At 34.3% G+C, this 12,570-nt stretch overlaps 1 protein-coding gene across 1 annotated transcript; it reads right to left on the bottom strand.

Annotated features, from left to right (window-relative positions):
• Positions 1-3,861: 3,861 nt before the first annotated feature.
• Positions 3,862-4,707, bottom strand: LOC123922110 (uncharacterized histidine-rich protein DDB_G0274557-like). Its single transcript, XM_045974856.1, has one exon. It carries the CDS (start codon positions 4,705-4,707, stop codon positions 3,862-3,864), a length of 846 nt encoding a protein of 281 aa, XP_045830812.1.
• Positions 4,708-12,570: the final 7,863 nt, after the last annotated feature.

Raw genomic sequence — 12,570 nt, 5'->3', positions numbered from 1 at the left:
AAGCTTTACCAATGGAATCACATCATCACAAGCTTTACCAAGGTCTCAAAACCCTAAACTTATAAAGGTGACTGTTCATACTTGTGAAGTTGGGATACATGGAATACACTATGAAGGTTGAAAAGTGAAGGAGGTAATGCTACTTGGTAGGCTACACTACCGAAATGTCTCAAATTTTGAGAGGGTCCAATAAAGCCGGAGATAAGTTCGAGCATTTTCAATTCTCGACAGACCCCACATTCGAGTGACTCTAAGAAATACATGATTGACCTCTTAAAAGTCTAAGTCTATTTTGCTTTTGTCATGGTAGATCTTTTGTCTACTTTAAGACGCTTTCATCTTTTCTTAAAGGGTAAATGATCATTTACCCCCCTGCAAAATAAGGAAATTTTCGTTTACCCCCCTGCACAGATTTTTTTTCTGTTTACCCCCTGCAAAAAATAGATTCTCTCATTTCGCCCCCTGGGTGTACAGCAGGACAAGTGACTGTGCAAATTTGCTGACGTGGCTTGTACACATGGAAAAAAATCATTTATATTTATTTTTAAATTCCACGTCAAATAATATTTTTTTAAAAAAATAAAAATAAAAATTATTTTTCCTACAAAATTTAGAAAACGAATTTTTTTTTTTCAAAATTTTAAAAAACATTTCCTAGAAATAACTTTTTTTTTTTCATACAAAATTATTGAGTATTTTTTTCCTAAAATAAAATAAAAAACGAATTTTCTTATTTTACTCCAAAAATAAAGATTTATTTTCAAATCTTTTTGAATTAAAAAAAATAGAATCTTCGCCGTAATCGTTTGCTTCCACCGTCATGATTGTATTCGTCGTCGTCTTTTTCAGTCGCCGAAATCATCTTCTACTTCATTATTGTCTTCTGCTTCTTTATATTTTTCTAGTTTTAGGGCAAATGGTTTTGATAGAAGAAGAAAACACCAATAAAACTTGTTTTTCTATTTTATATTTTTTTTGAAAATCTTTTTCTATTTTTTTTAATTCAAAGAGAATAACAAAAAATAAAGTTTTGTTTTTAAAAAATAAAGATTATGTTTTTTTTAATTCAAAAAGTTTGAAAATAAATCTTTAAAATTTTTATTTCGGAAATAAACTTTATTTCGGAGTAAATCTTTATTTTGGGAGCAAAATAAGAAAATTATTTTTTTTTTTTTATTTTGGGAGGAAATTTTTTTTTTGTTGGAAATTTTTTTAAAATCATTTGTATGAAAAAAAAATTTAATTTTTTTTGTAGGAATTTTTTAAAAAAATTTTTGGGAAACAAAACAGAATTTTTTTTTATTTTGTAGGAAAAAAATATTTTTTATTTTTTTAAAAAATATTATCTGACGTGGAATTTAAAAAATAAATATAAATGATTTTTTCCACATGTACAAGCCACGTCAATAGGTTTGCATAGTCACTTGTCCTGCTGTACACCCAGGAGGCGAAATGAGGGAATCTATTTTTTGCAAGGGGGTAAACAGAAAAAAAATCTGTGCAGGGGGTAAACGAAAATTTGCTTATTTTACAGGGGGGTAAATGATCATTTACCCTTTCTTAAATTATCTTAACTTTCTCAGTGATTTGCTAAACCACGTTCAATCCTAATACAGAACTATCTCCACTCTTAGAAACCTGTCCTAACTCCCACTCTGCTCTAACACATAAGCCCTCAACAAATATTCCAAAGATTGTGATGACATTCAATCACATTAGGTTTTTAGTAGTTATTTTATATTATTATATTAAGTTTTAAGTATAATTATATGAAAATCAAATCTCTTTTGATTTTCATTTTTATAATCTCAACCAATTGCAAACTTCTCCCAATTTACAGTTTATTTTAATCCTAAATTTATTTTAATTGTCTTGTTGAAATTTATAATTCCTGCGGAGACGAATTTATTATAAGTATTATTACATAACGAATTTTGTACATTTGCTAAAAAGCCACGAGATTGACTGATTTGTTTTGTACATGAACTCATCCTCAGTTTGATTAAGAGGTAAACCTAGAACCTCTATGCTAGACGCAGTCCCAATAACTTCACAATCTAACTACTATTTAACCAACATCTCAATGCTAGAAGAAGTCTATTGATAAAAACAAATGGAGGAAGAAGAGGCTTGTGTTCTTCAAATTAATAGGGTTAAAGTCTTAAGCTTGTCACATCATGATGCAAAGGTTGGACGAATTTCTAGCTTGAATACGATTTCTTTTTTACTATTCAAGCTTTTAGTAATTCTTCTTGACTTGGAATTCCACATCCTATAAGAATTCTACATTTAAGTGTTCTTGACTTGGAACCCTCTTTGGATGAGTGACAATTTGGGAAGTTCGCAAAAAGTGTGCAAGTGAGGATAAACCATGACTATCCAGGAATTTTCTAAAAAGTGTGCGAGCACAGCCAATCCCGACAATTTAGAGCCCCCTATTCGAATATTTAAAATGGATCCTTAATAAAAACAAAAAAAAATTAAAAAGAATCATTCTCAATTTACATTTAAAACAACATCAATAGCGTAAAAAAATAATCAGTCGTACCTAATATGAACAATATTAATATTTTAAGAATTACAACAAAAATACCTTTAGCTACCTTAATGAGCCATGAATTCTTCTTGTTGAGGTTTTTGTATGTTGGCTTCATTTTGTTAAAACAATGTTCTAGCAAGATGTTGGACCAGATGTTCCAACTTGTGAGTACAACATCTCAGTACTCTGTTTTCGCGTCATTAAATTTATGTCGAGTCCTCATTTTTAGAAGGCTTCTCTTTCCACCCCCACATTTCTTTTCTACCCGAAAACATGCAGAAAATTTTGGTTTCTATTTTTCGAAATTTTTTAGTGTAAATTTTAAACTAAAAAAAACATCGATTACTATTTATCGAAGTTTTTTACATGTTTTGGGGGTAGAAAAGAAATATGGGGTGAGAAGAGAAGCTTTCCCAATTTTATGAAGACAGTGACCAATGTTGCACATGGATAGGGGTCAGGCATATCTGCTTGGATCACTGAAAAGACTCGTGTTGGTTTGTCAGATCAATCGACAATGCTTAAATGTCTCGTTTGGGATGTTACAATTTCAATACTAAATTTTACTTCTCATTCATTCACTTCTTCTAATTCTTTTTTTTTTGATAAGCTCTTCTAAATTTTACTTAAAAGATGTGTACGTCCAGCAATCAATTAGAAAAGTATTCACATAGTTATCCCATAATAACATTACTTTATAATATTTGGAGACTATGTGGATCGTAAAAATTTAGAGAGAGGTTTCCCATAATGTCTATGTCAATAATTTTACAATTTACAATTTTTTTATTTACGAATTACATATTACTTCTCGACAAGAGAAATTTAATCGTTGAGTCAGAAAACAATTTGTCAAATTTAATGAATAGGAGGAACTCCTTTTGACGCGTGGTTAAGAATGAACTTAATGGTGATAAGAATATAATATTAGCTGAAATATATATGTCTAACAAAGATAATACATTAAAGAAAAGTCCACAAATCTTAGCTCAACTAGTAGAAATGTCGAAATTGTTAGTGTTGAACGTTATGACCGGGGTTCAAACCCCGGTCACTCCACTTTATGTGTGTGTGTTTTCAGTGACTTTGTCATTTCGTCTATCAACAAAAAAAAACTAAACATAAACATTATTATGAACTGATTAGAGAATATTGATTATCAACATATAATTTTCTCTTTCGATAAATTGTAATAATTTGAAATTAAAAAAAAAGGCGAAGAATATTAGAGGCAAGAATTATCAATAAACATAATTTTATTTATTTTTTATTCTTACAAAAATTATCTATCAAAAACTATTATTCAAAATATTTGAAGATAACTATTGAACATGAGAAGGGGTTGGGGCTGATGGATGATGGTGATGATGTTGGTGGTGTTCTTTGTGACTATGGTTAGGGGTAGGATATGGTGAGTGAACAGGGGCAGACTTTGGGGAGGATGGGTGGTGATGTTTGTGACTAGGGGAATGAGATGGTGGTTGAACAGGGGCAGATTTTGGGGAGGATGGGTGGTGATGTTTGTGGTGAGAATGACTAGGAGAAGGAGACGGTGGTTGAATAGGGGCAGATTTCGGGGAGGATGGGTGATGATGTTTGTGACTAGGGGAATGAGATGGTGATTGAACAGGGGCAGATTTTGGGGAGGATGGGTGGTGATGTTTGTGGTGAGAATGACTAGGGGAATGAGATGGTGGTTGAACAGGGGAAGACTTTGGGGAGGACGGGTGATGATGTTTGTGGTGAGAATGACTAGGAGAAGGAGACGGAGGTTGAACGGGGGCAGTTTTCGGGGAGGATGGATGATGATGTTTATGGTGAGAATGACTAGGGGAAGGAGACGGTGGTTGAACAGGGGCAGATTTCGGGGAGGATGGGTGATGATGTTTGTGGTGTTCTTTGTTAGGATTATCTAGACTAAGAGTTTTTGTAGGGGAAGGTGATGGTGATTGAATAGGGGAAGGCGTTGGAGAAGATGAATGATGGTGATGATGTCGGTGGTGTTCATTGTGAGAATATGGTGGTTGAGCAGGGGCAGTGGTTGGGACTGATGGGTGATGGTGATGATGTTTGTGGTGTTTGTTGTAAGGATAATTAGCCTCATTTGCAAACACTGTGATAGAGATCACCTGGAGTAAGACTAATGCTAACATCAAGACTTTGGCCATCTCTCTATACAAGATAAAGTAACTTAAAGAAATGGAGGTAGTGATATTGATATCTTGTGAATCTCCTAAACGGGTTTATATAGAAGAGCTTGTGTAAAGAATCAACTCAAAGTTGTAACTTAAATTAGGTTAATTAACTAATTAATATCAAGACTTTTTATAAAGAGGTAAATTAATGAAATTTATGGTAAAGTTATGTTGAATATTTGAATACTTTATTCGTTTTTTTTTATTATAATAAGGTTGAGTCAAAAAACAAATAATTATATTCTCTTTTATTCTTAATATAAAGGAAGATTTGTTTTTTAGGTTTATTCAATTTCTACTGTATTAAGTCTATATTATAATATAGATACATTAGAAACTCAAATAATCTAAAAAGTAAGTTTTCTCTAATGTTAAAGACCAGAGATAATAATATTTAATGTTTGAGTAAAAAAATAATAAATGTAATGTATTTGACTAATATGTTAACGTAGAAAATATCGATTATGATATATTTGATTTGAATATGTGTACTGTTCATATAACCTACTTTGACTATATTTTTTAACTAATACATAAAAGACAAAATAAGGTATTGTTGGATTTGATTTGATGAGATTATTTTCTAAATATTAACCTTTATAATTTTTAATAGTATATAACCAAAGATATTAACGGTTAAATTTTTGGATTGTCACGTGTGCAGTAGTCAACAATGACACTTATTTTGGAACGGAGGAAGTATACTATAATTATTCTCAATTTTATTTACATGATATTAAAAAATATATATATTAAACTTATTGATTAGTTACAAATATTTGCCTTGGGTATGATTTTTATGATAAATTATAATTATCAATGATATGAAAATAATCTAGCGACTAGAATTCAACCTTTGAGGTGAATAAGTTGCGTGTTTGGAGTACGAACCTCAACTCATGCATATAAAATGCAACTAAGCTAAACGCACAAGGATCTCAATGACAATTATTTGTTGTTGAGGAATGTTCCAAAATCCCTTCAAGATATTTCATTGATAACAAACTATCTTGACTTAATAATCATTCATGATATTTATTTGTTTTGGTCTCTAATCAAGTTTCTTTGTGTGTGACGATATTATAAATACGATGTTTTCTCTCCCCACCCACCGTGATTCTTTTATACCCCCAATATTCCAATTTTGCCCTTGCAAAAAACTTCGGTTGGCAGAAACCGAATTTTTTCTACTACAAATTCAAAGTAAATTTCGGTTTTCAAGGCAAAAAAAACTTCGATTTCTATAAATCGAAGTTTTTTGCAAGGGTAAAATTGAAAATTCAGGGGGTATAAAAGAATCACGGGGGTGGGGAGAGAAAACATCTATAAATACTTATACAGGAAACAATATCAATGACAATTATTTGTTGTTGAGGAATTAATGTTCCAAAATCCATTCAAGCTGATATATATTTTTTTTTTTTTGGTAAAGAAAGGGGGCCAAAGCCCAAAAGAAAACTAAACAATTACACGAATTACTCTCTGTGAGGGAAGTGGTAAACCCCTCAGGAGAATGGAATTATGATTTCCTCATTTCTAACTTGCCTTCTACCATTGCTTTACAGGTTCTCGCCCTTCCAGCGCCTATGGATACGGACGGACACGATAGTATAGGGTGGGGAGGAACTAGCACTAGGGACTTTACGGTCCAAAGTGCCTATGTTTATCAAAGTGTCGGAGGTCAAACCTTCGAGGGAGATTGGAAGACCTTGTGGAGCTGGAAAGGACCACATAGAATTCAAACTTTTATGTGGATGGCTGCTCATGAGCGTCTGCTCACTAATTATCGGAGGAGCAAATGGGGTGTTGGAATTTCTCCAATGTGTCCTGATTGTGATAGAGACAACGAAACTACTCTGCATGTTTTACGGGACTGCCCAAAAGCAACTCAAATTTGGATTAGGTTGGTCCCTTCAAATCAAATTACTAATTTCTTCTCTTTAAATTGCAGGGACTGGATCTTCAGGAATATCAGCAACCAACCTCAAGGAATCCAAAGTAAGAAGTGGACTACTACCTTTTTAGTGGCTTGTTGGCACATTTGGACGTGGAGAAACAAGACTATTTTTGAAGACGATTTTCAATATCCAACCAACCCAACCTACATTATTCTTAAGATGGTTGACGAAATAGACAATTGTAACCATAATCCTATGAATCTTTACCATGGAAACACCATTTTCATTGGCTGGAAAAAACCTCAAGAAGGGTGGGTCAAGCTTAATTGCGATGGAGCATATAAGGATTCTCTTGAGCTAGCTGGTTGTGGTGGTCTCCTGCGTGACTCTGATGGGAGATGGCTAACAGGATACTCTCGCAAAATTGGAACATGTGATGCTCTTGGCGCTGAGATGTGGGGGATGTACTTGGGTATGCAAATTGCATGGAGACAAGGTTTCAATAATCTTCAAGTGGAAAGCGACTCAAAAATGCTAGTTGACATGATCACGGGGAAGGCCAGAATCAATGGTAAACCACCTACGTTGGTTCGTCGTATTCAGGAGCTTTTAAAGTTGAATTGGCAGGTGCAGATCAATCATACCTGGCGGGAGGGAAATAGATGTGCCGATTGGCTGGCAAATTTTAGTTTTTCTTTGAATTCTTTTCAAATTCATGTTATGGAGCTGATATATATTTTATTGATAACAAACTATCTTGACTTAATAATCATTCATGATTTTTATTTGTTTTGTCCTCTAATCAAGTTTCTTTGTGTGTGACGATATTATAAAGACTTATACAGAAAAAAAATATCAATGAAAATTATTTGTTGTTGAGGAATGTTCCAAAATCCCTTCAAGATATATATTTCATGGATAACAAATTATCTTGACTAAATAATCATTCATAGTTTTTATTTGTTTTTTTTTTCATTGATAGGCAGCAAGTGCACGTTCTATCATCATAATAAAATGTATCAATATTATAAAGACTTATAAAGGAAAAAATATGTTTTTCAATATCTATACATTATTTAGATAAAAAGTAATTAATTTGTTGAAGATATATTTTTTTTGTTTTCTAGAGATATGATAAAATAAAACACCCTAGAACAATGAATTTAATCTTTTTGTTTTGCTATGGAAAATCAATTTGTAAAAACAATAGTAAATTAAACTCGCCCCTGCTTAAAAGAAACAAGAATTACACTCTCATTTCCTCTTAGGTTAAAACATATATGTTAGCCCATTTTAGCATATTTTAACATATTTATGCTAAATATGTTAAAATATGCACTTTAATTCATTCAAACTTTTAGTAATTAATAATACGTTTACCGAAATGTATTTTTGTGACAACTAATACTGATGAGGGTGTGGAGTGATCGGCGGTGCAGAAAGCATGTATAGACAATGAACGGATGAGAGGGCACATAAATGAAATAAATTAACATCAAAATGAGAGAAATGCTATGGCAGTGCAGGTATGGTGAACTATCTATACCGACAAGATGCATGCATTTTCATTTTGGTAGCCCATCCTATAAGAATTCCACATTTAAGTGACAATTTGGAAAGTTCGTAAAAAGTGTGCAAGTGAGGATAAACCATGACTATCCAGGAATTTTCTAAAAAGTGTGCGAGAACGGCCAATCTCGACTATTTGGAGCCCCCCTGTTCAAATATTTAAATTGGATCCCTAATAAACACGAAAAAAATTAAAAAAAGAATCATTCTCAATTTATATTTAAAATAACATCAATAGCGTAAAAAATTAATCGGTCGTACCTAATATGAACAATATTTATATTTTAATAATTACAACTAAAATACCTTTAGCTACTTTAATGAGCCATGAATTCTTCTTGTTGAGGTTTTTGTATGTTGGCTTCATTTTATTAAAACAATGTTCTAGCAAGATGTTGACTAGATGTCCCAACATGTGAGTACAACATCTCGGCACTCTGTTTTCGCGTCATTAAATTTATTTTGAGTCCTCATTTTTAGAAAGCTTCTCTTCCCATCCCTACATTTCTTTTCTATCCCAACACACGCAGATAATTTTGGTTTCTATTTGTTGGATATTTGAATTGGCTTAATTTTGCTAAAACAAATATACTAACAAGATGTTGGAAAACATGTTACAACATCATATTTACTCAAGGAAATCTCGCGCATTTATGAGAGCATCTGCTATATATGGAAATCCACTTTAAAAGCACGCGTAATGGAGATCTGATCTGATCAGGAGTTTTTAAGGATAAGACAGACTTAATGGTACAACGGTATGATCACAATTATCCTATAAAGTCCTTAAACACTTTTGGAAAGTTTATATACAATCTTGATGAAGATCAAAAGAGAATCAGATCACCTTTTATGAGCTACAAGGAGCGTCCTACGAGTAATGAAGAAAGAGGAGCGTGCTAGATTATTATATATACGAAGACCAAGCTCAAGACTACATATCTTATTGAAAAATATTAGTTACACATATTGAGTCTTTGTTAAGTCTTTGTTGAGTTTTTTTTTTATTGTAATTCTTGCTTGTGGATTCTATAACACGAGTTAAGAAGTAAGTTTATTAGTTTAAGGTTGCTCCTAAGCTTTGAAGTACGGAGTTTACCGTGTGTGATTCACTTGAAGCTTTTAAGCAAAAGTGAAGTGTTGTCTTGACAAGTTGTCACCACATCTTTCCCAACATTGTATAATCAACACAGGTTGTGTTGTGTGAGTGGAAGTGAGATGGGATCTCATGTCTAGGAGTTCCTAGGCAGAAGTTGCATGAGTAGTGTCGAGGTTATAAGGCGTAAACCAGGGGTTTGCTGGAGGTCTTAGTGTAAGGCGTAAATCCTAGGGTTTGCTGGAGGTCTTAGTAACTAGAGCTATTAGTGGATTTCCTTCCTGGATTGGTATCCCCCAGAGTAGGCAGTTGGCTGAACTGGGTTAACAATTACTTGTGTCATTTATTTATTTTCTGTCAGTTTTTATATGTTATATAAGATGTGCCAACAAAAGAAACAACATTAATCATAAAGTAGTTGTTGGGACATCTTAGGCAACATCATTCTAGTGATACCAGAATTTCAATTGGCATCAGAGCAGGCACCCTGTTCTGTTATTTTGGGTGAGCTCCAGGGAGAGTACTTTCTGGTACAATGGATAAAGAAGGAGGGTCAGTGTCTAAACCCCCCTTACTGACAGGTCCTGAGAACTATGATTATTGGAAATCTAAAATGGAGGCTTTCATTAAATCAATTGACAGCAGGACATGGAAGGCTGTATTACGTGGATGGGAACCACCAATGGTTCTTGACAAAGATGGTAATAAAACTGATGTTAAGAAGCCAAATGATGAATGGACAAAAGATGAGGATGATCTGGCACTTGGCAACTCCAAAGCCTTGTATGCAATTTTCAATGGTGTGGATGCTAACATGTTCAGGCTTGTAAAGAGATGTATTACTGCCAAGCATGCCTGGGAAATTCTGAGAAAGGCTCATGAAGGAACATCTAAAGTAAAGCTATCTAAGCTTCAGATGCTCAAAACTAATTTTGAGAATCTCAGAATGAAGGAGGAAGAAACCATCCATGACTTTCAGATGAATGTGCTTGACTTTGCAAATTCGTTTGATGCACTTGGAAAACCTATCTCAGATGAGGAGCTAGTTGGAAAAATACTCAGATCTTTGCCTAAAAGATTTGATATGAAGGTGACAGCCATTGAGGAGGCTCATGATCTCTCAAGCCTAAATTTAGATGAACTCATAGGATCACTTCAGACCTATGAAATTGGTTTGAACAGAAGGGATGAAAAGAAAGATAAGAATCTAGCCTTTGCTTCAAAAAGTGCTGCTGATGATTTACAAATTGAATCTGAAGGTGAAGAAAGCTTAGCTGAGTCTATGGCTATGCTTGGGAGACAGTTCAACAAGTTGATGAAGAAAGTGGATCAAAGGCACAAGCCAAATGGTCGATTCAACAACAACAAACAGTCCAGCTTTCAGAAAAAGACTAATGAAGATGAAAGAGGAGTGAAATGCCACGAATGTGAAGGTTTTGGCCATATCAGACCTGAATGTCCAACCTTTTTAAAAAGGCAAAAGAAAAGTCTTGTGGTTTCATGGTCTGATACAGATTCAGAGGAGGAAGAATCTGCCAAATTTGTTAATGCTTTAACAGGAGTCTGTGTATCTGACTCAGAATCATGTGATGAGGAGGTAACTTATGAAGAACTAGCTGCTACTTACAAAGAACTTCATAGTAGAAGTATAGAAGTTTGCAAAGCATTGGAAAAACAAAAGAAGATCAATGGCAAACTGCAAGCTGAGAGAAATGACTTACTCATGAACATTAATAATCTCAACATTAAGGTTGAAGATCAGAGTAGTCAAATTCAACAGTTGGAAATGGAGAAGTCTAACCTCCTGTGTAAAGTTGCTGAACAAGGTGAAGAAGTGACCAAGTTAAATGCTGACTTGGATCAAGTCACAAAAGTGGCTAAAATGATGACCAAAGGTACTGATGCCTTTGAGGAAATGTTACAAAGACAAAACTACGGGAAACCTAAGCCCATTGGTTTTGAACATGAAAGAGTAAAGCAACAGATGAAGTTCAACAATGCCACTATACGTACTCCAATCAACAACACGTTTGTGTCAGGAGGATTGTCGCAACATCTTATGGAACATCCTGTGCCCAGGTTCTATAACTGGACATGTCATCATTGTGGAAGGAAAGGACATATTAGGCCTTTCTGCTATAGACTGCACGGATATCCAAGGAGAGTTCATCAAGAATTCTATACTCCTGCCTTTCCTAATGTTACAACAAGACAGGAATGGAGAGAAAAGAAGAAGATCACAGGTCTAATAGCTCATACATCCTTGAGAGCTTCTTCAAGAGAAACATGGTACTTTGATAGTGGCTGTTCTAGACACATGACAGGTGTTGAACACTATCTTGAAGACCTGAAGTCATATGCTACCAGTTTTGTGACCTTTGGAGATGGAGCCAAAGGAGAGATCAAGGGAGTTGGTAAACTTGCAAACCATGGCTTACCAAAGCTTGATAATGTGTTGCTTGTAAAAGGGCTTAAAGCTAATCTAATCAGCATAAGCCAACTTTGTGATCAAGGCATGAAAGTTAACTTCACAAAAGCTGAATGCCTAGTTACAAACGAGCAAGGAGAGCTGTTGATGAAAGGAGTAAGGTCAAGAGACAACTGCTATCTCTGGATCCCTAAAGAAGAAGATGTACCAACATGTCTTATTAGTAAAGAAGATGAGGTAAAGTTGTGGCACCAAAAACTTGGACACCTGCACCTCAAAGGGATGAAGAAGGCAATAGCTAAAGAGGCAATCAGAGGTCTTCCAAAACTCAAAATTGAGGAAGGAAGTATATGTGGAGAATGTCAAATAGGGAAGCAAACAAAGATGTCGCATCCAAAGTTGCAACATCTTACAACAACAAGGGTTCTAGAATTACTGCACATAGACCTGATGGGGCCAATGCAAGTGGAGAGCCTTGGAGGAAAAAGGTACGCGTTTGTCATGGTAGATGACTTTTCAAGGTTCACATGGATTGAATTTCTAAAAGACAAATCTGAAATTTTTGATGCATTCAAAGAACTTTGTCTTCAACTCCAAAGGGAAAAGAACTCTGCTATTGTTAGGATACGAAGTGATCATGGTAAAGAGTTTGAGAATGCAAGCTTTCTTGAATTCTGCATCTCTGAAGGAATCAAGCATGAATTCTCAGCTCCAATCACACCTCAACAAAATGGTGTTGTTGAGAGGAAGAACAGGACAATACAAGAGTCAGCCAGAGTGATGTTGCATGCAAAACATCTTCCATATCAATTCTGGGCTGAGGCTATGCATACTGCTTGTTATAT

This window comes from Trifolium pratense, linkage group LG4, assembly GCF_020283565.1.
Source record: "Trifolium pratense cultivar HEN17-A07 linkage group LG4, ARS_RC_1.1, whole genome shotgun sequence".
Taxonomy (NCBI): Eukaryota; Viridiplantae; Streptophyta; class Magnoliopsida; order Fabales; family Fabaceae; genus Trifolium; species Trifolium pratense.
This window is presented reverse-complemented; position numbering and strand designations above follow the sequence as displayed.

Bases quoted from the DNA above. Each gene is read 5' to 3' on its own strand.
- LOC123922110 (XM_045974856.1), bottom strand. From the start codon at position 4,707: ATGGCCAAAGTCTTGATGTTAGCATTAGTCTTACTCCAGGTGATCTCT.